This window comes from Volvox carteri (genome assembly GCF_000143455.1).
Source record: "Volvox carteri f. nagariensis unplaced genomic scaffold VOLCAscaffold_76, whole genome shotgun sequence".
Classification (NCBI taxonomy): Eukaryota; Viridiplantae; Chlorophyta; class Chlorophyceae; order Chlamydomonadales; family Volvocaceae; genus Volvox; species Volvox carteri.
The window spans coordinates 52,097-77,229 of record NW_003307619.1 but is presented as its reverse complement, the minus strand read 5'-3'; the positions used below and the strand labels follow the sequence as shown (position 1 = coordinate 77,229).

The 25,133-nt window shown below is 57.5% G+C and overlaps 4 protein-coding genes across 4 annotated transcripts in view; 2 read left to right on the top strand and 2 right to left on the bottom strand.

Moving 5' to 3' along the window:
- VOLCADRAFT_98711 (uncharacterized protein) overlaps nt 1-3,877 on the top strand; it is a gene marked incomplete at both ends in the record, with an annotated part of 12,410 nt that extends 8,533 nt beyond the window's left edge. Inside the window, 5 exons of the mRNA XM_002957593.1 lie at nt 398-640; nt 1,099-1,254; nt 1,827-1,941; nt 2,346-2,570; nt 2,625-3,877. Of these exons, the coding sequence (XP_002957639.1) occupies nt 398-640; nt 1,099-1,254; nt 1,827-1,941; nt 2,346-2,570; nt 2,625-3,877 (1,992 nt within the window). The remainder of the gene's footprint in view (nt 1-397; nt 641-1,098; nt 1,255-1,826; nt 1,942-2,345; nt 2,571-2,624) is intronic.
- Nucleotides 3,878-4,631: 754 nt separating this feature from the next.
- VOLCADRAFT_98710 (uncharacterized protein) lies at nt 4,632-11,393 on the bottom strand (the record flags this gene model as incomplete). Its single annotated transcript, XM_002957566.1, has 14 exons — nt 4,632-4,722; nt 4,943-4,961; nt 5,037-5,054; nt 5,335-5,504; nt 5,646-5,725; nt 6,485-7,501; nt 7,579-7,652; nt 8,065-8,101; nt 8,867-8,953; nt 9,397-9,446; nt 9,775-10,156; nt 10,483-10,609; nt 10,700-10,990; nt 11,293-11,393. 14 exons carry the CDS (start codon nt 11,391-11,393, stop codon nt 4,632-4,634), a joined length of 2,544 nt encoding a protein of 847 aa, XP_002957612.1.
- A 66-nt stretch (nt 11,394-11,459) lies between these two features.
- VOLCADRAFT_77636 (uncharacterized protein) lies at nt 11,460-17,597 on the bottom strand. Its single transcript, XM_002957565.1, has 9 exons — nt 17,424-17,597; nt 16,889-16,986; nt 16,756-16,802; nt 16,563-16,673; nt 16,323-16,417; nt 15,828-16,069; nt 15,261-15,562; nt 14,897-14,976; nt 11,460-13,930 (listed from the first exon to the last, which is right to left on the bottom strand). The coding sequence occupies exons 1-9, from the start codon at nt 17,565-17,567 to the stop codon at nt 13,592-13,594; spliced, it is 1,458 nt and encodes a 485-aa protein (XP_002957611.1). The 5' UTR covers nt 17,568-17,597; the 3' UTR covers nt 11,460-13,591.
- A 2,074-nt stretch (nt 17,598-19,671) lies between these two features.
- On the top strand, nt 19,672-22,774 carry VOLCADRAFT_107750 (uncharacterized protein; the record flags this gene model as incomplete). Its single annotated transcript, XM_002957592.1, has 4 exons — nt 19,672-19,684; nt 19,965-20,112; nt 20,353-20,704; nt 22,129-22,774. The coding sequence occupies 4 exons, from the start codon at nt 19,672-19,674 to the stop codon at nt 22,189-22,191; spliced, it is 576 nt and encodes a 191-aa protein (XP_002957638.1). The 3' UTR covers nt 22,192-22,774.
- Between the last annotated feature and the right edge of the window lie 2,359 nt (nt 22,775-25,133).

The following is a 25,133-nucleotide window of genomic DNA, read 5'->3' as shown; positions in this document are numbered from 1 at the left end:
GGAAAGTGATATACCTGCATGTGTGGGGGGGTGGGGGTGGGGGTGGGTGGGGGGGTGGGGGGGATGTGGTTTGCGCACCTGCCGTCTTACCCCCCGTCCCCGTTGCCAGTGTTCCGTCGTTCACTAACCCTATGTGTTTCGCCATGTCGGGTTTTGTCCCGGGGAAGCCCCGTGGAGGAGGGCCGGAGGGTATGTGTGTTTACGACCTCCCCGTCCCGCCCCCCGCGCCCGCCTCCCAGTTTCCCCCCACCCCCCACCGACCCATCCAGGAGCTGCTTCCCTCTCCTGAACTCCCTCATGCATGCATGGTTACATACATGCCTACAGAGAGACAGACAGATAGACATACACGCCTTCCCCCCTTGGCATTTGTACATTCCCCCCGTCACCCCCACAGGCCTGGAGCACCGCCTACCGTGAGACAGGCCCGGCCAAGGTGACCGAAGTCGCCGCCTTCATTGACCGGCTGCTGCACGTGGGGGGAGAGGGGGAGGGGGAGGGGGTTTCAGCGGCAGGAACGGCGGGATGGCGAGGGGAGGGCTGTGCGACCCAAGGGTCGGATGTTGAAGAGGGCGACAAGATACTGGTGTTTGCTCACCACCAGACGGTGTTGGACACGCTGGAGGCTCACGTGAAGCAGGTGGGGGGGCGGGGGATGGCGGTGGTGGGGATTTAATGTGGGAAGGGTGAATGTGTAGAGGAGGAGAGGGGGCGAAGGGAGGTGAAGGGACGCAGGGGGGTGCAAGCGCTTTTGTGTACCCTTGTGAAGGTGGATATGATGTTAGTGTGGACGACGTCAGGGGCCTCTTAAAGAGACCTAGGACCATTAGGGCGAAAACATCGCTGTACGTGTATGCCGTACTTTTTTGGAAAAATACTGGAACACTGGAATGGCAAGAAGTGATTTCCGGAGGCTGTCTGTCTCTCTCGCTCTGTGCCGCTTTCAATGCGAGGGACAGCTGTAGCCGCCGCTACCTCCCCGATACGCACACACGCACACACGCGTACATTCTCCCTTAACCCCTGTGTGCCCCCCCCACCTCCTTCATTCCCCCCCCCTCCGCTAATACCGCTATCTTCTTCCGGGAACCCGCCCAGCGCAAGGTGCGGTACATCCGCATCGACGGCTCCGTACCGCCCGATCGTCGTGAGGTTGCCGTACGGGAGTTCCAAGCCTCCGACCCCCACAGCCCCCGGGTAGCCCTCCTGGCGCTGCGGGCTGCGGGGGCGGGACTCACACTCACTGCCGCATCGGTAGGCAATATGTTGTGTAGGTGGTAGTTAGGAGTGGTTCGGTGGTTGGGGGGGGCCGGTGCAGGGCGGTAGTTGTAGGTGGCTGGTTGGGGGGGAGTTAGCTTTAAGGGGTAAAGGGCGGGGGGGATCACACACAGAAACACACGGCGAAATCCTAGGGGGCTATCGGGGTTCGTGTGAGGCTCCCCCGCCGGGTTTAAGGGGGGCCAGCTCTCCCCCCTCATCTCCCCCTTGCCTGCGCTTCCGGCGGGTGCTGGTGTGTTGTACGGCATTGCAGGCCCAATGCATGATCCCTTACGTCACGTTCTGGCTTGCTCGGAACTTCGGATCCAGGTCCTCCTGGATACCGAGCTGCTGCGTGCGGCAGGCGGCCATCACCCCCCCCCCTCTACACCCGCCCGAAGGACACCGCTCTGCCCTTCCCAACCCCACCCAGTACTACTACGATGGGGTCTGCCTTGGATTCTTAATTTTTATATTCGTTCCTTCTCCTGGTACTTGTAGTGGTGCGCTTAAGTACTGCCTTGCCCGCCCCTACGCTGTACGGATACGGCGTTATGTACGGCACGCAGGTGGTGGTGTTTGCGGAGCTGGACCAGACCCCCGCCCTGCTAGCCCAGGCTGAGGACCGGGCGCACCGTGTGGGGCAGGGCAGTCACGTGCACGTGTACTACCTGCTGGGGAGCGGTAAGATGGGGCCGGGGTCGTGTGTGCTTGCGTGTATGCGTGGAGGGGTGTGTGGAGGTGTGTGTGGAGGGGTGTGTGGAGGGGTGTGTGGAGGGAGGAAGGCGGCTATTGAACGACAGCTACAAACCGAAGATGGGCGGAGAAGGGTGAGATTCTGAGAACCTAGTGGTAGATCCATCCGGGAGATTGATGATGTGGTGGTCTTCAGTGGCCTGGAGCGATATCGAACCAAAATCTCAGCAAGCTAAAGCCATGCATGTATACTTGGTCCAGTGGACATGGAACACATTGCGACATTGCGACATGGTGTATGTTGTGGAAAAAAGCAATACACACTCTCCGGCCCCCTCTCTCTCACCCCCCTACTACCGCCTTCCAACCCGCCTGCGCGGCCCCGTACAAAGGCACGTTGGACGAGCGCATCTGGAGGATGTTGGAAACCAAGAAGTTTGTCATGGGCGCCGCATTAGACCGCGAGGAGTACGGCGAGGAGCAGGAGGAGGAGGCGCGGTATGAGGACAACAACACAAACACGCAGCACCAACAGCAGCAGCAACAACAACAGCAACAGCAACAGCAACAACAGCAACAGCAACAACCCCATCAACAACAACAACAGCAGTTGCACGGTCAGGAAGGGGAGATTACTTTCTGGGCCGGCGGCTCCCCCTCCCCCTCACCAGGTCTCTCCTCACCACCCCCGGACCCCAAGTACCCTCCCGCAATCACCCCCGCCACAGCCACAGCCGATGCGGCCGCAGGAGGCACCTCCCAGCCAGAGTGCTGGGATGGTATGTACGGCAGCCTCCGCGGCGGCGGCAGTGATCCCAGCCCTAGCGCGCCAGCACAGGCGCAGCCCACTACCGCCGCCGCCGCCGTCGCCGCCGCCGGCGACGGTGACGGCGGCTACTGGCTCCCCATGTTCCATCGCACTACTGCCACCACCACTACTGCCATCACCCCTCCAGCGGGGGACGGAGGAGGACGCGGAGAAGGATTAGGGGCCCTAGGACCCCTAGGGGAAGGGGAACGACCTCGTAGGCCGGCAGTGCTCAAGTGGCGACGGCTTAGGGTGCAAGGTGACACGGGGGAGGAGAGGGAGCCCGGTGGGGGGCAGCCCCAGAGCCCTCACAGCCCCGGGGGGAGCCCGGTGCCGACCCGGGGAGTGGGTAACCTGCTGACAGCCCTCAACGCGGTCCCGACAGCGCCTCAGGCAGCAACCACACCTGGGGCCTCCTATGGGCGACCTGGGGCTCACCAGCAGCCGTATTCAGGACGTGGCGGTCAGAGTGGTGGTGGTGATGTTGGCGGAATGGTCGATCCAGAGGGGTTTGGCTGGTTGGGGGGCTTGTCGCCGCCGCGGGAAGAGGATGCCCGGGCATTCGGCGGCTTCACATTCGGCAGCGGCGGTGGCGGCGGTGCTGCCGACGCTGGCGGTCATGTTCTGGGTTCCGGGCCTCTCCCACCGGGCGGCCTAGTCGAAGGCGGAGCCGGGACAGGGGGTTCGCCTCTGGGGTTGGATACAACAGCAGGCGGTGCGGTGGACCTGGGGCTGGCAGAGGCGGCACAGCCGGGCAGCCAGCACAGCGCAAGTAACCACACGGCGGCAGGGGAGTCTGCGGGGATGGCGGCGGCGGCGGCGGCGGCGGGGGGAGCCGCTGGGGGCAGCCGGCGCCGGAGGCTGCCTCAGCCGCCGGCAGCGGCGGAGGGCGGAGGTGTGCCACTACCTGTCCAGTCGACTTCCCACGGAGGGCCGTTCGTGGTGGTTGACCTGTCTCAGTCGGATGGGGATTCGGAGGGTGAAGGCGCGGGAGGGGGCCACTGCGGCCCACGGAAGCGGCGGCAGGGAGGCGGCAGCAGCGGGGGCGGTGCACCGCAGGGACATGCATCTGGCTCAACGGCTGCGAACAAGAGCCAACCGATAGAGATTGACTAGATGTGCGAGAAGGGGATTGGACTTGTTGAATTGAATTGTTGTCGTCCGTCGTGCTGCATTTGCACGTGTTCTTTTATTGTTGCTGTCCTACCCCTTTTTTACTCGTTCGCAACTATTAATATAATTTTGTGTAGAGGGGGTTCAACCATTTGTCGTGTTGAAGACTGGAGCGGACGGTGAAGGAGGAAAAAACGCCGGTCGCTCCGCCGGAACGGCATCATGTTGTCGTGTGGTAACCAACGAAGAGGCGCCGGCTGCATACAGAGGAGCCCGGCAGTTGAGGAATTTTGCCTACAGAGCATACAAGTCAGAAGACTCCAGGACTGTATCACTGTACGGTACTAATTCGTACACTTTACACGTACGTTGCAACTGTGTCTCTTGGTGTACCATTACATTTATGGAATTAGCTTTCGAACAACGGATCAACGAACAACCAAAAGTGATTATCCGCATGTCTATCTATCTCCCATGTATACTGTAATTGTTGTCGCTGATGGCGCAAGTTGAAGGATAGTTGCCTGTCCCGCTGTCTCCCCGCTGTCGCGTCGCATGACTTCGATAATTAAATTACGGGAGAACGGGGGGTGAGACTGGGCAACTGAGAGCAGGAGGAGCCTCAACCAGGAAGGGGAAAGGGGGGGGAGTATATGCGGTTCCAAGAAAAAACTGACGTCTGAAGATCGCGACCCTGGGGAGGGCGGAAGGAGGAGGGGGGCACTGCTGCAGGAGCGCACACCGCGCGCAGAATGTACTAAGTCTGCCGGGGCTGCGATCCTGTAGGGCTTGTAGTCCTCTGGGGGCTCGTGAGGAATTCAGGAGTGGGAGAGGTCCTGGCTAGCTGGCTAGGTGGGGTGGGGTGGGGTAGGTTAGGGTGGGGTGGGGTGGCGGATAAGTCCTGTTGTGCCGCTAAGCCGTGTAAGAAGCGCCTGGTGGGTGGTGGCTGCCATGGGCCTGTCCAAAGTACTGTTAGTCGCACAGTCATGCCGTAAACACACGGGCGCACTACATGGCCGGCAGGTGTTCACCTCGGCTGCCCACCGCTATCGTTCGTACACATCCCACCGGGACACCACAACGGGTCCTGCCGTGCCGGGTGGGGAATGTCGGGAGAGAGGAGTGAGGCAGCGCAACGATGGTGACGTGGGAGACAACTTACCCTGCACGGGGCAGTCTCCTGTGGGGGCCCCATCGGGGTACCACCACTCGATCACCACTCGACACCACGGCCCTCACCCCGCTCTACTCCTCCTCCTCTTCCTCCTCCTCTTCCCCCTCCTCGGGCTCCTCCATCAGCAACAGCTCATAATGTCGGACTGGCATCTGCAACACCACCCGCACCCAGGGCCCGTGATGTCCTACACCGTTCCCGCTCTCCCTCCCACTCCCGTCACCACCCGGCCCAGCACTCTTCTCGCCTTGACCTCCAGCTCCTCCTTCTGGACCGGGCCCCCCACCCTGCACCGCTCCTCCTGCCTCCGCCCTGCCTTCCCCCCACTGCACGTGTACCTTGTTGTCCCACAGCGACTGCCGGCGGGGAGGCAGCTGGTCCACCAGGAAGTGCAAAGACACAGAACCGCCCCCTCCCGGAGCCTCCCCCGCCACGTTCCACATCTCCACGCCGCACCTGGGCGCATAACAAAGGGGGAGGTTTCACCGGGGCGGTGGAAGTGGGCTGGCTGGGTGGAGTGGAAACACACACGCACACACGCGCATGCGGGAGCACATACACACGCACGGCAGCACCGGATCGGACAGTGGTCCCCACCTGCCCAGCCGCACCCTGCCGCAGCGACTGTCCAGTACGGCCAGGTCCACCATCAAGGGGATGGAGCCGCCGCACAGCTCCTGGACAACAACATGATCAGGGGGGTGACGGGGGGTGGAAGGTGTGTGTGCAGCAAAGTCAAGAAAAGAAAACCAACGTTCCAAGCAGGGTGGGGCAGTAAGTAAGTATGTAAGTAAGTATGTATGTATTCATTTATTTATTTATTTGTGTGGAGCATACGTGTGTTGCGAAGAGCGCAACGGACGGACATTGTGTAGCGACCTAGCTAGCCCGGGTGAACCACACCGGCGCCCCCCTCAGGGTGGCGGAGTGGCGGGCGGGAGGATGCGGGCGCCCGGGGCCACGAGGGCCTCCACTGCCACAGCCCTCTGTCCCCTCCCGCACTCCTCGCTCCCTTCCTGACGCATGGAACCTGAGGCATACGAGCTTCGTGCTGTGGTAGCGCTGTTCAATTTGTCCGAATGCTGCTTGAGTATCAACTACATCACACACCACCTCCCGGACCGCCGCTTCCGCTGCCCTCCCTAGTGCGCTCCACGAGGCGCCCAGTCCGCACTGCCCCCGCACACGGCAAACGTCAATAGCTGTTGACGTAGCTGACGGCGCAACTCGCTGACGATCGGAGGAGCAACAATACTACGGCAAGGAAACGGAACGCCGTACATAGTGCCGTACCTATACAATACCGTATATATGTAGTACCGTATATAACTACCGACTAACCCACACGACCTCCCCCCCACACGTGCCTTCAGCCGGGCAGCTGCCTCTGTGTTTCGCCCTTCCTGCTGCGCCCCGCCCCCAGCCCCACTCCTGACGGGGGGCTCACTGCCGGAGGTGGTGGTGGTGGCAGTGGTGGCAGTGGTGGCAGGTGAAGAGGGGCCAGTCACCGCGGTGGGGCAGCGGCAGGCGCCACTCCGGAATGTACGTCGGCGAATACCAGCACCGGTGACGAAGTCGTACAGCGGATCCACAACCGCAACTGGATTCTGTCGTCCTGTCTGTTGCTTCCGGAAGCGGGGATCAGGTTCGAACGCTCGCCACCAGGCCGCCGCCAGCTGCTCAGCCGCCGCTGTCGCTGTCGCTGCTGTCCGCACTCCTCGCCCTTCCTGCGGCAGACCTCTTGCCTCTTCAGTGATGTTTTCAGCGCCATTGGTACGTTCGGATGTGGATGAGGATGTGAGAGTGGCGGTCCCAGAAGCGCGGGAAGGCCCGCTCCCAGGTGCGCCTCCCACGGCGGCGGCGGTGGGCGGCGGCGGCGGCGGCGGCGGCGGCGGCTGCTCGAGCATCACGACGTCCCCTCTGCGGCTGTCCCCGACCACACACGCCACACTCCAACACGGCGGGGCCTCACCTCCCGACCTGTCGCGGCGGGTGGGGGAGCTGCCGCTGGGCTCCAGTAGTGGAAATCCAGTCGTGGAAACCGGCCATAGCCGTACAACACACCCCGCCACCCAGCCGCCGCTGGCTGAGGCCGCCGTCGCTGTGGGCAGTACGTTCCAGTCCATATAGAGGTAGATGGCGGGGCCGTCGGGGGGAGGGAAGGCAGGGCTAGGACCGGGAGTCGCTACGGCGGCGGCGGCAGCGGCAGCGGCGGTGTCTGAAGCGGTTGCAGAGCCCGGTGAGGCCGAGGATAAGGTTGGCTGGAGAGATACCGGCACCTGCTGCTGCTGCTGCTGCTGCTGCGGCGGCGGCGGCGGGGGCGATTGCTGACGCCTCTCCTTCTGTCTGTGTCTCCGTTTCTTGTGAAGCTCTCCGACGCGCGCCTCGTAATGACGTCGTCCCGGGTGCGCGGGGTGCGGTGCGTGCAGGGGCAGTGGGAGGGACAACCTGCCCTGCGAGGGGTGAGGGGTGTGGGGGTGTGGGTGTTAAGCAGAGGCGAATGATTGACTGCCGTACCACACTGCCGTACCTCAGGCTCAAGCTCGAGCGGCACCACGGGTAGCAGTTGTTCGTAGTGCAAGTAAGCCGCCAAATGGGCTGGGCCTTGGTGAGGGGGAGGAGGGGGGGGGGCTGGTAGGCCGCCATGGCCACTGCTGCCAGCGGCCTCCGCTCCGGCTCCCGCTCCGACCGCTTCCTCCTCCTCCTCGCTCCCCTCTTCCCCTTCCTCATCCTCCTCCTCCTCGCCACCGTCCTCGTCATCATCCCATACGTACAAACCTAATGTCGTACACCGTACACGACACCGGGGCGGGGAACGAAACGAAACCACATTCCGCTCGGCGCATTGGAAGGAAGGACACCTTCCGGACATCCCGCTGCCTTTTCCTCGCTCCCCGCCCCAGCTCATCAGGCCCTGAAACACATCCGTACACTCAATCCCGCCACCCCCTGCCGCCTTTCCCCTATTTGCCTTCCGCTCGCCTCCTCCTCCACCACCCCCACCACCCCCACCCACCCTCCACGTGGCTCTGCAGCAGACGCATTCGGTCGCCCTGATGATGGCGGTTGGTTGCATGTGAGGGGGTGTAGTACATTAGGTGGGTGGTAGGGGTGTGACGAGCAGATAGGTCGGTCGAGGGGGGAGGGGGGGATGAAGAAGGGAAGGGAGAGGAGGAGGGAAAGAAGGGACTTCAACTTCATAAGACTCTTCTTTCAATTCAAAAGGATGGCAGGAGGTGCTAATCACGAGGTCTTAGCAGTCGTAACAGGACCAGCGGGGTTGGGGGGGTTGGGGGTTTGCAAAGTAGCAGCAGCAGCAGCAGCAGTGGTAGCAGCAAAGGGTCACACAGCCTTAACACTGCACTCACCAGGATAAGATCCTGGGTTCGATTCCTGGGGAGACCCCCGACATTGTCGGGAGCGTGAGATTATGGCTAGCACTGAGGTGCTAAGGAGGTGAGGTCTAGTTCACGGACTGAGATTCGCACGCTGGATTGGCGGCGATGGCTGAACCCTCTGTCTCTGCGGATGTCGGGTGACTGGATGAGCAGGACCAAAGCCGCCTTCGACTTCCAGTTTGTACGGCGGAATTAACTACCACTATGTATAGCCCATGGGGCCCCCGGGGCTTTGACGGACCCCCCCCCCCCCACTCGTGCGGAACTTTTGTAACTTGACCTGGCCCCAATAACCCAATAGCTTCCTAACCATATTCCCTAGCCCCCCCCGTCGCTCAATTGTCCCGAGAAACCCCATGCCTGGTCCCCCTTCCGCACAGCACCTTCACCTGCCGTACATCCGTACAGTTCGTGCCGTACCTGCGGCAATCGGAAGGGGCTGCTATGCATCACCGGCCACTGGCGGATGCGGCCCCCCTGGAGTCCCTCCGCGAGCACCGTGAGCTCCTGTGGGGTGTGGGGTGCGGGTGGGTTAGGTTGGTGGGTGGGTAGGTGGGTAGGTAAGTCTGTAGGTAGGTAGGTCGTCCATTGATCAGGAAGGTCGTCAGGAAGGGTTGGTGAGGACGTAGTCAAGGGGCCAGGCAAGGAGTGTGTGTGTGTGGGGGGGGGGGCCCGGGGGCGAGGGAGTACTCCGCAGGCGGAGAAGGTGGCTGAGAGTTGCCCCACCGGGCGGGTAGGTGGGTAGGTGGGTAGGTGGGTGGGGGGGGGGGGGTCAACCAACCGGCGGGTGCCCTACTTTGGGGGCTGTAGTAAGATTAGAGGTCGGGGCCAGACTCTCACACATCTCCTGTTGCATCAAGTCTGACCATGTACGGCACTGCATTCACCATGTACGGCACTGCATTCACCATGTACGGCACTGCATTCACCATGTACGGCACTGCACTCACCATGTACGGCGCGCTATCTTGGGGCCCCCCACTGCCACCACACGTGTCACCTGAAGGGAAAAGGGCCAAACACAAATACCATGTTGTGCGTGTGCGTGTGCGTGTGTGTGTGTGTGTGTGTGCGTGTGTGGTGGGGGAGGTTAGGAAGTGTAACGTACCTGGGTGCGGGGCGCCCGAATGGATTGGCGGCGGAACGGCGAGGTGAGCGCAGCGGAAAGAAGCTATTCTGCCGTCATCACTTCAATGGCCAGGAAGGGCTCCAGGACCCATCCCTTTCCGGCTTCCCCTCCGGCGAGCCCCCCACTCTATACCCCAGAGGCAAACCAGACTTCATCCCACTTCCCAACCCCTGCCCCTGCCCCACCCACTGCCACTTACCTGGCTCCCAAGGCGGCTGGCGGGCCCCCGCCTCCGCCAGCCTCCGCACCCACCCGGGAAGTCGGAAGCGCAGCCACACGCTCTGCGGGTTGAGGGCCCAACCTCGACACCGCCGCTCGGAGCAGCGGAGCACCACCACCTCACCGCTGCCTCCTCTGCCTTCTCCTGCTGCTGCTGCTAATGTGTCGCCACCCTTGTAGTGGTGCACCAGGGTTGTGTGCGGTAGTCCTGCGTCGCTCTCTCTCTCCCTGCCGCCCGCCACAAACCCAGACCTCCCCCTCCCCCTCCCCTTCAGGCTGATCCGAACCCTCCAGGTCGCCACCGAGTCCACCAGCAGGTGGAAGCGGCGAATGTACAGCAGCTGGTGAGCCAGGGGGCAGCACTGAGGGGGGGGAGGGCGGGAGGGAGCGCGGGGGGGGAAGGGAGGAGGAGAATGCTATGGGAGGGCAGGATATCATAGAGGGTGCGGGCGAGCTGGGGGTTTGGGCAGGTGATGAATGCGGGGGTTGTGATGACTGGGTACGGCATTCAGGCGGTTTGTGATAAGGACCGGGACCGGGATATAGCGGATACAGGAAGGGGGTCGCGGGCAGCCCGGGGCATGGCGATCACGGGGCATGGCGATCACGGGGCATGGCGATCACGGGGCATGGCGGACGATGACAGAACGTACCAGGAGGTACGGCAAGGCTAGGCGGCGCGACTCACCACCAGCCGCCCAAACGTAGCCTGAGCCGCATTCGGCCCAACACCCTCTGCCGCTGCGCCTGCTGCCACCGTGGTGTCGCCCCCCACGGGGGCAACGGCCCCGGCGGCTGCATCACCCGTGCAGTTGCTGGCACCGGGAGGGGCAGCTTCAGGGGAAGAGGAAGGACAGGGGCCGCTTAGAAGCCCAGGGGCCACTTCCCACCCCGCTTTTGCCCACCCCGGCCCCGCCGCCCCGCCTCCGCGAAATCCTGCTGTCTCCTCCTCCTGTTCTTCCCCTACAGCCGAACAGGATACCGCAACCCCCGCCAGGTGGGGACTTTCATCCCCTCCAACCCCTTCAGCGGGCGGGTTCCGGCTCCAGCTACAGCTCCCGTGTTGATCTGAATCTGGATCCCGATTTGTGTTCCGGAATCCGAACTCCCGGTGCAGCTGTGCGGCCCACAGGGGCCCCCAAGCGGCGGCCGCCCGCAGACCCCGTGAGACGGCACAGCAGCGAGCGAGGGAGCGGCTACGGTGGCAGCGGGTGCGGAAGGGCGATGGTGTTCCAGGTTTTGTGGAAAGCAGAGGTGTGAAGACGCAAAAAAGGATATAGCTCTGCAGCCATCAAGGTGCCAATAAGGACACCGCGTGGCACAACCTACATATGCCATCTTTTTGGCAAATGTGAATTCCAATGCTTTCGGCTGGGAGTGCATCGGAAGATGGCACGGTTGATAATACGGATGACGGGTGGTAAGTCCGTGGGGTCACTGTCAACAAGCCATCTATCGTAGGTACTGTCACGGCTGCATAGCTCAGCCGGGCTCGCACCAGTCAAGGCGCATCAGCACATCCTCCCGGAGCACGTGTGTCGGCAGGCGCAGAAGCGTCGGAGTGTCAGCTGCACCCGGTGCTGCTGTGACAGAGTCCATGAGGCAGGCGGATGGCTTTGTGGGCTACAGTATTGGAAAGACAGGCGCTCGTCAGTGGGTGGACTTAATACGGAGTTATTACCAAAACAATAGAAATAACGACCTGCAGTAGGTCTGATTGTTGCTGTTCGTATTGCAGGTTGTCCTTTCGTGATTTTAAATTCAGGAAAGGTGACAACTGCTAAGGAATAATAGACTATTACCAATTATCTTTTACCAGACTAAAGAGATAAAACTACATATGAAGCTTGGCAATTTACCAGAACCGTCTCGGAGGCAAATTACTAAGCGCGATTCCGTACGTACGCTACCGGATCTGGAGGATCTGCCGACTCAGGGCCAGAGGGCCGTGCTGACCGTCAGCTACAAGAAGATTTGCCCCCAGAGTTAAGGTATGGTCATCTTCCCTGTGGTGCTTATGGCAATTTGTAATACTTATCTTTAAAATGCTCGCACCCAGGGTGATTCTTTTGCTCTGCACGGAAGAACGGTACGGGTGCGGTTTACGCCCCAAGTCATTACATGCTTCATTGTGGTCCCAATATGCAACACGCAAGCTGCCATCACAGCCCCTTTTTCAATGGTCCTCTCAATTCCCTGATGAGTTTTCCTTTCGTAACCTCTTGCACATCTGCCCCCTTGCGCACACAGCACCATCGCAGCCGTAGATGGCAATCCCCCAACGGAACGCTGTCCAGGCGACCGCACGGGCATACGAGATTTCACACGCGCCACAGCAGCTCAGCCCAGCCCACCGCCCAGCAAGCTTACACTCGGCCCGAGCACTAAAGCACATCAGCAATCAGCAGCAGCAACATATCTTCCGAGCGCGTTTTTACCTGAGCATCAACCTTAGCAGGAATACACACACATACACACACCCCGCTCAAGAGCACACACTGTGAGGCAATTCGCGCCATCCTGATGCACTCAATTTTCTAAGTATCTTCTTCTGTAATCACAGACCGGGTGGGCGGCGTCATGCGGGTAGCGGTCTCCATCCTCCCGGACAGGGACTGGAGCCCGCGGAGAACGCAGAAAATGGAGGCAGGAAGCAGGAAGCAGGAGATAAGCCCAGGCCAGACTATGAAGCTAAGGGACAACCTACAATTAAGTAATCGCCACACATATAGTAGGGTGTATATGTGGAAAAACATACATCCAATTTCATTTTCAAAAGTTCAATCCAGCACAGATTGAGGACTCGAGAGAGCACACAACGGCTGGGGAGGTGGTTGGGAAAGTGGAGGTCGCTAGCAACGCCAGCATCCGGCATTATCCCAACACCCAGAAGCCATAGTGCTTCCTCCAACGCCATTTCCTCCCCCACCCTGCAACGGGAGGCAGCCCGCGGCAGCGAGAGAAAGGTGCCCTAGGTGCCGCACCTCACTGCCCCCCGCCTACTAACACTGCCGAGCGGCCACACTTCGTCATCAGGGTCTAACATGCAATGATGCAGTTATGTCTCCCGCAGGAAAAACACGTCGGGGTCCCGGGGCTTCGCATTGGGGTCCGTGTCAGGCAGTCACATACACGCAAGCGTCCAATGCAGGTCAGCCAGGGTGACGTAGGGGATTATGGATACCACCGAATGCCACCGGACTGGTCATTAGCAGCGGAATCATGCCATGAATCGGGAGGGGGGCTAGTGATGTCATATTCCTGCCGCTGAAAGGAGCCATTATTACGAACCGGTCTGGTCAAGTCAAGATGCAAAACCGTACATAAATATCAAGCTGAACTCACGATCTGTTTTTCACTGGTCGCGACCTGACACATTCCATTATAGTGATGGAATATGACCGCTGCGCCCACAGCGTCAACGCGACGCGCAACCGGCAGTGGGAATGACAGCACCAGTACCAGCAATATAGCAATAGCAGCAACAGCAGCGGCAATAGCAGCAAAGCAGCGGAAGCTACTTTATTTCAACCACAAAACGTGCAACGAGTCGGTTGTTGTGTCTTGTGTTCTGAGCTCACAGCAACGAGCACCAACCGCCAACCGCATAAAACCAACCGCTGCAACACCTCAGCAACGGCCTCCCAACCCAACCCAACGTCAAGCACACGCACACACACACACATACACAATATTTCCTGCCATGAAGTTGATGAACAAATGTGCTCGAATCATCATCCTCGAGGATAACATAGGAGGTCACAGGGAACTCAGCAGCCGTCCTCGGGCCATGTACCTCACCCGTTCAGGGGCAGAACCTTGGCGGAAGGCTGGTTGCGCATCACATCGTTACCGGGGGCACTCGGGGAGACGCCGGTGCCGTTGTATGCGCTGCCGCCGTGCTTGGAACGGTCCAGACCCATCTCCTCCATCTCGGGCGGGATGCGCAGGGCACCCGCGAGCTTGAAGATGAAAAAGAAGGGAATCATGGTGCCGCACACCCAGCCGATGATGGCCAATAGACCAATGACCTGGCTGGCCAGGAGCTTGCCGCTGGAGTGGGGGTAGAAGGCCCCGTATAAATGGTACGCATCTACGTCATCAGAACGGAACGTATACGCCTCCTTGATGTACTCCTGCGCACCGCGTGAACGATTGGAACGGCGGGGAGAGCCCATTGAGAGGGAGAGCCCATTGAGAGGGAGAGGCCATTGAGAGGGAGAGGCCATTGAGAGGGAGAGCCCATTGAGAGGGAGAGCCCATTGAGAGGGAGAGCCCATTGAGAGGGAGAGCCCATTGAGAGGGAGAGCCCATTGAGAGGGAGAGCCCATTGAGAGGGAGAGGCCATTGAGAGGGAGAGGCCATTAAAAAGGGGGAGGAGGGGATGACACGCTCCGCAGAGGGGGATAGGTTAAGAGCCAGGGTTTTCCTATCCAACCCTTTTTTCCATTCAGTGGCTGTTTAAAAAAACAACACGCTTCGAGTGAGAGCCAGCTAGCTCATGACTAAAAACCTTTCCGAGGCGGCATTTTCCTATTCGTTCCCTGAAATCCATTTCATTCATTGTCGAGACGGAAACCGCATATGTAATTATACCTCCGGGTTGCTTCCCGGCTACATTCATCATACAGTCGGCAGGACATGGTTACGGCCATGGCTGCATTTATCCCGTACATGTCTGCTCGTTACAGACAGTGATACCGCACCCTTTCCTAGTCTAGTCCAAGGGTGGATTCCCGGCATGCCGGCCGACATGCCTAACAAGTAATTATTTAAAGCATAATCAGATACCTTCCGTTTCTTGTACACTTTTTTAATTTACAAGGAGAAATAAAAAAAATCCCCATCCCGGACTTCGGCTAAAACTATGGCCAAGTCATACTTCTTACATTCGGGATATGCCTAGGTGGCGAGTGGCGGGCCCCGGGGACATTCGCACGAGGTTGGGAAGGGGAGTGTAAGGAGTCAGGAGCAACTCCCCTAGGCCTCTCCCGCGAATACCCTTTGCCTGAATTGCCAGTCAGTACTTAACCTGATCTGATATAACCACCTAACCACCTAACCACCTGGCGGTGGCCACCATCTAGCGGGGCCCTGCGTACCTGCTTGGCCAGCAGGCCGGTGAAGAAGACGCCCCACATGCCGGTGCCGAAGTGCATGGGACCCGCGCTGAGGGGATCGTCTGCGAGGCAGGAGGGAAGTGGGACTCAACGAGTGAGTGCAGAATACGGCATGCCTGAACAGACGACACAGATAACACGGCATGCGTCATGGAAGCTGAAATGACCATACATACATACATACATACATACAAACAAGAGAACGGGGTGTGTAGGTTCAACGTCCCTCTGCAGACGTGCCGTCCCTCTTGTAACTGCTGGCAGCAAGACCCGGGACAAACTCTCGCACCCAAACGTCCTTTCCTGGCAAACGCAGTGATGAAACTTCCCGAAACGCGGCCCTCACCGATCTTAAGCTTGAGCAGCACCCAGCACAGGAAGTCGAACCAGAGGCCAGCCACCAGGCCGCAAAGGATAGCGGCCCAGGGCTCCACCACGTGGCAGCAGGCGGTGATGGCCACGAAGCCGCACAGGATACCGTTGCACAGACCCACCAGATCCCAGCCGCGGTGGCGCCGGAAGCCGTTGAGCAGACACGCAATGCCGCCCGCAGCACCGGAAAGCGTGGTGGTGACGGCCGCGCGGCCCACCACAGTGGCCGCGGGGGTCGAGGTGATCATCAACATGGACGTCGGGTTGAAGCCGTACCTGCGATTGAGAGCAAAAACCACACGCACCCCGAGATGGACGGACTATTCATTGCAAGTGGGTGCCAGCGGGAAAAGTCCTCTCTAGCCGCACTCTCCGAGCCCGCTCTAACAAGCCCATTTCATTAAAGAAGACGGGCATATGAAGCAGCGCAGCCTTTGCCGTCAGCTGCGGCACGTATGGTACGATACGACTGCCGCCTACCTACACGCCGGAAAAGGATGCCGATGTGCAAAAGCCCCCCGAAGGTCCCCCGAACACTCACCAGCCGAACCACAGCAAGACGGTGCCCAGCACAACCAGGATGGCCGAGTGACCCGGCATCTCCACGGGGTTGCCGTCGGCATCGAAGCGGCCCAGGCGCGGTCCGACCATGGTTGCGCCAATCAGACCCGCAAGGCCGCCAGTCATGTGGATGACACCCGAGCCTGCAAAGTCGATGTAGCCAGCCTTGAAGAGCGGCGTATTGACGCCGAAGCCCAGCCAGCCCTCCACGCACCAGGCCCACTGCGGACCAGAGGGCGCGGGCACCGGGGTTTTGTTTGGTTTAAGACCCCGACAACCGACTAGACGACCGAAAGCGGGTCGGAAAGAGAGGAGGTCGGGGTAATGCAAAGCTGTGTAAGGATTGAGGTTTGGCGGTTTGGCGGGCGCTGCAAGGGAACCGATAAGAGATATGTCTCAGGATAGGGGAAAGCGAAGGCAAAGATCATGCGTGCCATTGGAAGGGAGTTCCTGTCCATACATACCCCATACTCACATGCGCGACAACGGGGTACACGAAGCCGGCGATGAAGATCGAGTAGCCCATGTACGCGTTGAAATTGAAGCGCTCGGCGACGGAACCAGCAGGAACTGCAGTACAAGCATCCGCGGGGTGCGTCAGGTTTCAGGAGGGGTTCCCAGGGACAAAACCGTGGAGCAGGCAGCGGGAAGGTTCCCCCTTTTGCGACACCTTCGATATACGACATATCTTCCCCTGTACTGCCCTGATACTTACTGGTTGCGGCGGTTGCGCAGAAAGCCCATTGGAAAAAGAAGTCGGTCCACATGCCCATCCCTGAGCCGGTATAGTGTGACTTGTACCGGGCTAAACCGAACATGGCATTGCCTGCAGACGTCGAGTCACACAAACGTTAAATAGGTTGCAATTCCCAAAGTCAAACACAGTGCACGAGGTATTTAGCGCTTACCAATGAACTTGTTCGGCTTATCTCCAATGCCATATGCAAACCCGAACCTGCACAAGGCCAATAACGTGAAATCAGAGGTCACCTTTAATGTGACCGACGAGTGTTAGGTCGCGTACATCACGTGTGTACTCACCCGACACAGTACCACATTATCGCAGCCGCTGCAGCGTCCAGGATGGTCTGGAGCAAAATGTTCATAGCGTTCTTCGAGCGAATCGCTCCGGCTTCCAACTGCGCAAGGAAACACAAAAATTCGATTTCATTCGACAACTTGCAAATTGGATGCATACTTCAGATTAGACAATCGTCGCAGCCAGCGAAAAGGATACGCGCGTCAGACGGAAGAAACATGGCTGTAATTAAGGCAAAAAAACTGCCAGCAAGGTTCGTTTAGCAGGTAAGCAAAAAACTAATTTATAAATCCACAAGGTAGGCCACATGAAAACGCCTTAACCATATGGTTACTACTTCCGCCGCATTAAGCATTATACAACGACCGTAGACGGTATTTCAAAAGATTATTACTAAATTTGGCTAAAGAAGGTTAGTTAGAGCCACGCATGAAGGCACAAACGTGCTGGATAGCACAGGTCCACGTGCGTCAGACGTTCGCTGTTGCAGGAACGCCCCTTAGGGTTTGACCACGCGTCCCATGTGCCCACGCTTACCATGGCAAATCCACCGTGCATCAAGAAGACCAAAGCACCTCCAAACAAGAGCAGAAAGGTATTGACGCCAAGCGATACATCGGCAACGGAGGAAGCTGAGGTGCTAAGCTCATCACAGATGGCCGTCGCGATGGCCGATGCCATACTTTCTGGAGTGTTAGCATCCGTAAGGGCCTTTTGAATTCTATCAAAACACGATTCTGCTTCAGCCATTTTTGAGGTACGCTCGCGAACGTGGGCTCCACGCCTCTAAATCTAAGTCGCGTGTTGATTATATTTTTTACATATCTTCGATGGGTGAAGGACTAACTTTTTGTAGTTGGAGGGCGGGAGCTGTACGACTCTCGTACTTCGCAATGAACTTGTGCTTCTTCGAAGTGTCTTAAACATCCAAATATTTTACTTTAAACGGAACTTAAGGGCTAAATTCACAGCAGGATTGCATCTATCTGGTCCTAGCTATGCCCGCCGCTCACGACCAATACGCACGTGGGTAGAGCCGTCGTGGAGGCTGATTGAGTTGCCGATGGCAGCTTTTATTGACATCCTTTAACTTAATTATTTTATTATCTGGCTAGCTGTGATCGATGGGTGCGCCGGAGTGTGCTATAGCTGGACCACATTGCTGCCGATTGCAGCCTAAGGCACAAATTGTCTAGAAGACAAAACACTCTGTACTGAATACTTCCAGCCATGCCTTGTGCATCCCTCATCCCCGGCTGATGCACTTTAGCCAGCCAGTCACGTGGCTGGCATTTCCGGGTATCACACCGTCCAGTCGGGAGCTATGTAAAACGTAGCCAACAAATGCGACATAACCATGGTCTCATTGCAAACCTAGCTCCGATATTGACGGTGTACGTTTCGCAATAGCGCTTTGTATATCCATCCCTAGCTATATCGTTTCGACTCCGCGCACTCACAGACACGCAAACACTCCTATGCAATGGGTATTTCATCTATTCGTTGTCATGCAACACAACGGCTACCTTACGCGAAGTGTTTGCGGTGAAGAAATGAAGCACGTGTCCGTTTGGGTACATTCCATACATGTCCCGTGCCGCCCCAGCTACGATACGACGCGAACTCTAATCCGATACGTAAATTGGTTTTAGCGGCGTTCATGCGACAAGATAAGGAGATATTGGTACCTGAAGCGAACCACTGCTACCACGTTACTGTTAAAACCCTATTATTACGGCGCACAACCCGGCGGGATAACAAGCAACATTCATTTCGTTAAATGCTCATTTCATCCCATTTTCAATATAAAATATAACGTGTGTTAAATCATCTATCAGCGTTTTACGAGGCACATATATCTCGCGGCGATTTCCCTTGAAGCCCTACCTCTGCTGCCGCGGAAAACTTTTGGAACTCAGGACGCTTACGAGCCGCAGTCACATCGAGGGGCCTCTGTTTATCCCCCCGGGTAATCACGAGTAGTATTCCACTTCGTTGTTTGTAATGAACGCGATGAGAAACGGTGGTGATGAAGCTTAGCCCAACACACTATAGGGTGTCATCGGGCAGGTGGAGGGCAGCGGCCCATGCGACACGGGTTCGCGCAGGACATCACCACTTCCGAGCTGTAAGGTTCTGCCAGCTTTATAAACCTGCTTACGACCGAGTCGGCGTGCGTGCGCTTACATGGCCTGATCCTTTCCTTAGGGTTTCCGGTGCCGTCATATCGCAAACTCTAGCTAGTTTTCCTATACAACCGACTGACCTCATGAGCACGATATATATGCACAATGTGGCCCACTGCCTGCCTGCCTGATGGACATCAGCGGCAAACACCGTGTTCGTTGCCCTTACCTCCGTACAATTGATACGGTTTCGTGGTCTTAACCAAACGGCAGATAGAACGGCGAATACACCCCCCCCCCACACACACACGCACGCACGCACTCACACACACACATACACACACACACACACGCACGCACGCACTCACACACACACATACACACACACATACACACACACATACACACACACATACACACACACACATACACACACATACACACACATACACACAAGCGCGCGTAGTCAGTGACGTCTGGTTTCTGTACATGAACTGCGGGCAGGGAGGACTATTAGAGCCGGGGCTGCCCATTGCCCCATGGCTGCCGGTGCAGTTTCCCCACCGAAATGAGAAACGAATCCCCGGGACACCCGACCCAGCTCCCCGCTAAATTTTGATATCTATGGCTTCCCGCATGCCTCTATATGATGATTACCTATGCCGATAGCAGGTGGGGCGAGGTTTGGGAGCGCGGCCAAGGTGCAGCTAGTCAGTTCCTTGGTGCGCGTGCACGGACACACATGCACCTTGAAGGAACTGCGCACTGCTTAATTTCGAATTTCTTATTGGCCTTATTATCATTCTTCTCACAACCCGCCATTGCGCTGGAAACAAGAAGATTCACACACAGCAACCAAGATGCTCTGGATCCACATGCTGCTCAAGTTCGCTGTTAGGCGGTCAGCAGTCTGCGCTGCAGCCAGCTCTGCAGCCCCGCTGCCATTCCGCAGGCGGTTGCCCCCCAGGCGGTGTCCGCGAGCGCCAAGGCCCAGGTCCACGGGGCCAGGATGGACAGGTTCGTGAACTCGTATGTGCCGTAAAGACACACGCCCAGAAGCAGACCCTGTCGACACATGAGGGGCAGAAGCAGAGTGCCATGTGCATATGGTTCGGGGTTCAGAGGCGTGTTGGAGGAGTGCATCCATCCATTACCTAACTGTCACAAGTTAGCTAATGGAGGGCAAGGGAGGAGATGGCCGCCAAGGATAGAGTGGCCGGCAAGTTGCTTCCCGCGCATGCGCGATGGTCGCCTAACAAGCAGCTGTTCTGACACAGTTCCCATTAGGTCCCCTGAAATCTCTGGTCCGTGCCAAGACACCTGTACCTGCCGGACTGCAGCTGGCGCAGAGCGCGTATTGGGCAAGGCGAACATGTACACCGAGCCTACGATGCATATCCAGGCAAGCAGCCCTGGGACGATTTGGGGTGTAGACCGCAAAACATCTCCAAGAACACTTTTGTAGATGCTGCCGGCTACCAGGGTAATCCAGGTGACATCCAGAAGGATGAATACAACTACCGATGGCAGGAAGACGAGAAGCAACGCTGCAAAATCCATGGGTCATGTGTCAGAAAACATGGTCATATCTTAATCGTTGCTTGGCACAACACGACCTACATTTCCACAGTGGAACGCTGGGGCCAGCCATACTTTCGTCTACCAAGGGCGCATACATCAGCAGTTTCGCAGGTACGTTTTGGGCTTCTTCAATTTACATAAGAAATTTGCATGAGGTATGAGCCTTGGCATCGTTGTGTGCACCTTGCAGTAATCCAATGCCGAGCCACAGCTTCGTTGTGCATATGCTGCCTTGTGCTTTTCATCCTCGGTTGCAGCACGCGTATCATGATGTACAGGGACATGATTACACGTAATGAGCCAAGTTGCTTGCACGCCAACCTACCAACGGTATGTTACAAGTTACAAGTGCCGCACGAGTGGGGGGGGTCCGTCAAAGCCGTGAGGCCATGGACTACATATGTATGTGAAGCGGTTTGTGCTGCCTTCTCCGTCCGTTGATCGGATGTCGCCCTTAGAGTTTCTGGGAAACACGCTTTTTGGGGAGCTTATATTTTGGTGAGTAGGATCGATTTACCAGCGAGAATGGTAAGGTAGATTGGCGCACCGGAAAACCCATCCCAGAGGAGCCACTCCTTTCTACAGCTCCGGGAGGCTGTCTGCAGTATCTCATGCTTTCCCTCGTACGGGAAACAACCGGATTAGTATGAAGATGGCTAAATACAAGCACTGGATGAGCTTGCCGTTTTAGAAAGTAACTGGGTCGCATGTCAATATTCCTGTGGATCTGCACCGGCTGCTAATGCGTTTTCGCCTATGTTGATGACGGCCGCTAAAACCAAAAAGAGCTTGTAGGGGGATCGTGCACGGGCAGAGGATCCAGACCGCGTGACCGCGTCGCAACCCTAGTCGCTCCCAGCCCACGGCGCAATCCCTCTTCCGCAATCCAAATCTCGCCACCGCTCACGGTGGTAACCTCTGCTCACTGTTGACACTATAACAAGTGGATCAACTTGGACACCACACACACATCCCGCCAGCGCTATAGGCGATGATAGGCGCTGTACGGTAATTCGTACACGTTCGTGACGTAAAAAACCTAGAGCGAACGGCAACACCGAAAATGCACCCCAAGCACATTTCAGACGCCACAACAGCATGCCATGTAATTAATGTCCCTGACCTATTCATACATACGCAAGTTGGGGAGGCAATCAACCCTAAGTTAACATTAAGTCAGTTCATTAGTTAGCCATGCCTTGATACTACCCATGTTGCAGCAGTGATCCGCTGAGAATGTGCGGCATGGTGTGGACAGGCAGGTGAGTGATGAGTGAGTGGCGCATGGGAAGGGGTGCAGCGTATCATAAAACTTTGCCGAAGGCGGTGTGAATAGTGTGCACAGATATATATCAATGACCACAGCAAAAGCAATCGTTCCATAATTACGCCGGGCTCCAAGTTACTGACCATCAACACGCGCAATAAAAACACCGACGGACCGTGGCACCCAATGGCAGTGTGCTGTGGGCGTGAGAGCCCATACCACTCGGAAGAGGGCGCCCTGGAACGGAAGCGCCTTATCTCCTGCGCAGGTGATCGATATCGTCCGGGTTATCGTGGTCGGTTCCATGCAACCAGCCGAGTCCTCTAACTAGAGATTTATGGCGTGCGAGTCACACATACGCGCAATGATAAGGAGATCACTAAGCTGAAGGGTGCCGCAACCTAGGTCCAGAAATTTGAGATACAAAAGGGTACATCCAATGTTCGTGCAGACTGGTGTGCGTGGATTATTCACTCGTCAAGCATTATCCCTAGCTAAGGGTTACCGCCTCCTTTATTGACAACAGTTATTTCGTGTGTTGAACTCATGAGCTGGAACCGCTTAGCAAACCTACCCCCTAGCAACTGCTGCTTCCAAGCCTGCAGCTTCACAAGCATGTCATACAACATGCACACATTGCCGACGGAAGCGAAACCAATTCATACAAGTGCATCAAGCACATTAAAACAGACACCACTAGCTCAGTCTCCACTAGCAAACGAGGTAGACAGCAGGAGTGCCGCAGCTGAACGTAACGACAGAGTCCAGGAGGTGCACAGGGCATCTTCCAAACCAACCTTCAAAACAAGGTCCGTGTCCTGCCCATGCTGAGGTGGGACCACCTGACTTGAAACAAATTAAGCGATACCACTGTTCTGACTACTATGATAAATACATTTACACAAGCAAAAGACAACCCAGGCCATAAGGCTGCGAGGTACTCTTGACAGACATGCACAGCACAGAGCCCCCCCCCATCAACATCTAGTGGCCCAGCACATGTCACGACCAGCGAGACGCCTCCCAGCTCATGCTGCTTTCCTAGCAGCCACCTTTGGCCCACCACCAAGTTGCAACCATGTTAGCACTTGGAACCATCTCGGAACACGCTGCCGCTGCCGCCATCATCAGGTGCCGTACAATATGCTCTGTGTAGTATTTTAGTGAGATGGCTGCACAAGTAAAGCGCTCCTGGCTAGGTTGCTGATGGGGAAGTTGTAAATTACCGCTGGCTGTTAACATGTGCATAAGCTCTACAATTGTCCCACCTCTCTGCCGCCTTTACCGTCCCTTTCTCTGCCAAAGCCATCCCCGTCCTGCTGACCCATCAATGCAAGACCTTCGTCCTATCACGGATACAGCTGCAGCCAGTCAGGCAGCTTCGCCGGCACACAAGAGAGGCCTCGCACTTGTAGACGATTGCTGCACAACCTCCCACGCCGCTGTGATGCTGACACCGCCAAGCCACGCGCGAAACGTGCCTAGGCGCAGCTAAGAGCAATGCCGCGGAGGTAGCACATCACGATGCCAATCTCAACTGCCGCTGATCTTGGCGCTGCCGCAGGCCACGAGGGGGAATTCTGCACCTTGGCGCCCCTGTAGCCCTTGTGGACCTACTGGACATCACAGGGCCCCTAGTAACTCAACAGGAAGAAGTATAATTTCATAATCCCGACACGGTCCTGCATTTCAAGCAGTCGCCTTCACACACGATAGCTGGTTGGGTGGGAGGGGCTGCTGTAGCAAGTACTGATGGCGATGGTGGTAATTCGAAGGAGGGCCTCCAGCACTGCAGACGTGTAGCAGCTGGCCGCTGAAAAGGCCTCTCGAGATGCTGGTGGTCGCGCTACGCGCGTATTTATAGAGCCGTGCTGTGAACCGGCTGCTACAAGACGGAGCACCTGCTGGGCGCCAGGGAATCAGGGTCCTCAGGACGCTCCAAGTCAGGACGTCGAGATGCAACCCATCCAGGAAAAAAACGGGTGCACAGACGGGTTGCTGCGGGGAAGGTATGGAAAGAGCGCTAAAAGAGTAACGACTTCTGAGTGTTAGGTTGGGATTTAGGGTTTTAGGCCTAAACCCCAGGCCTACTAGGGCCCTCAGATTCAATGCAGGCGGCAATCCCTCACATCACCGAGTACCGAGGCTACTGTAGCACCCTCAGATGTATAACCCACACACGTGTCCAAACCAGGGTGCACGCTTTGGTGTAGCCCCGTCAACAGGCTTGATGGGCATCCCCCACTGCTTTCCTCCCCACCTGCCCCAGACGAGGGCTATATGCCTTGAACATCCTAATGACCAGCAAATCGCCTTGCCGGCCGGCCACCCCCATGACGGCAATCTGGAAGGACAGGACCCTGAACAGCCGCACAGGGTCGAGACGTTTCGCCCCTGGCTTTCGTACGCATGTGGGCCACGTGGGGCCCCCATCGCCTTCGCCATCAACACTATTGCCCCTGGGATTAAAACATGGCCCTTCGCGGTATTGGTACTGCTGCTGCTGCTTCAATGCCGCGGGAACGGAAACGTCGAGGTAGATCACCAGGTTGTGTGGTGCAGCCCTTGGGCCTAGTGAATCGCGCCCTGCAGTCCAATAGTGCAGCGGAGTGATGCTTTGTTGTCGGAAAAACGTGGCTTAACTACACATATAACGATGAGAGCAACATATATGACCAGCATTGCTACTGCTGGCGCAGGGAGAAATCTGCATCATCACCCCTGCGGATGGTTGATGGCCCGCAAAGTCGAAACAATGTGCGGGCAGATGTAATACCCCGTAACCCCTGTAGTTCTGTCCTCGTAATACAAGTTGGATTTCGGGAGGATGGTGCGCTCTGCTACTGGTGCGCACCGCCGGGGAGCCACTCCTAGGTGTCTGCGCTTCCTGGGACTCGGCAACGGTGTGGTACAAGGTGTGGGCTGGAAGTCATGCATGACAAATCAATTGATGTATAAGTGGGATTCTAAACTTTTTATGAAAATACCGCAATACCTACCAAGTGTGAAACCATATCCCGCACCAGGTCCTCCATCTGCCTCCTGCTGGAAGGCGCACCAGCCAGCAGGTAGGCTATCTGTACAATGCCTAGCCCGACAGAACGCTGACGCACGCGAAGAAGCTCTCTCGCCTTGCACCCATGGTCGTGCTCCGCATAGAATATCGCGGTCAAGACAACGCAAAGCGGGGCCGGAAACGAGCGGGACGGGGAGGGACAAGAATGCAAAGCGGGACAGACGCGTGCGAGCGGCAGAGGAGTGGGATGCGGGCGG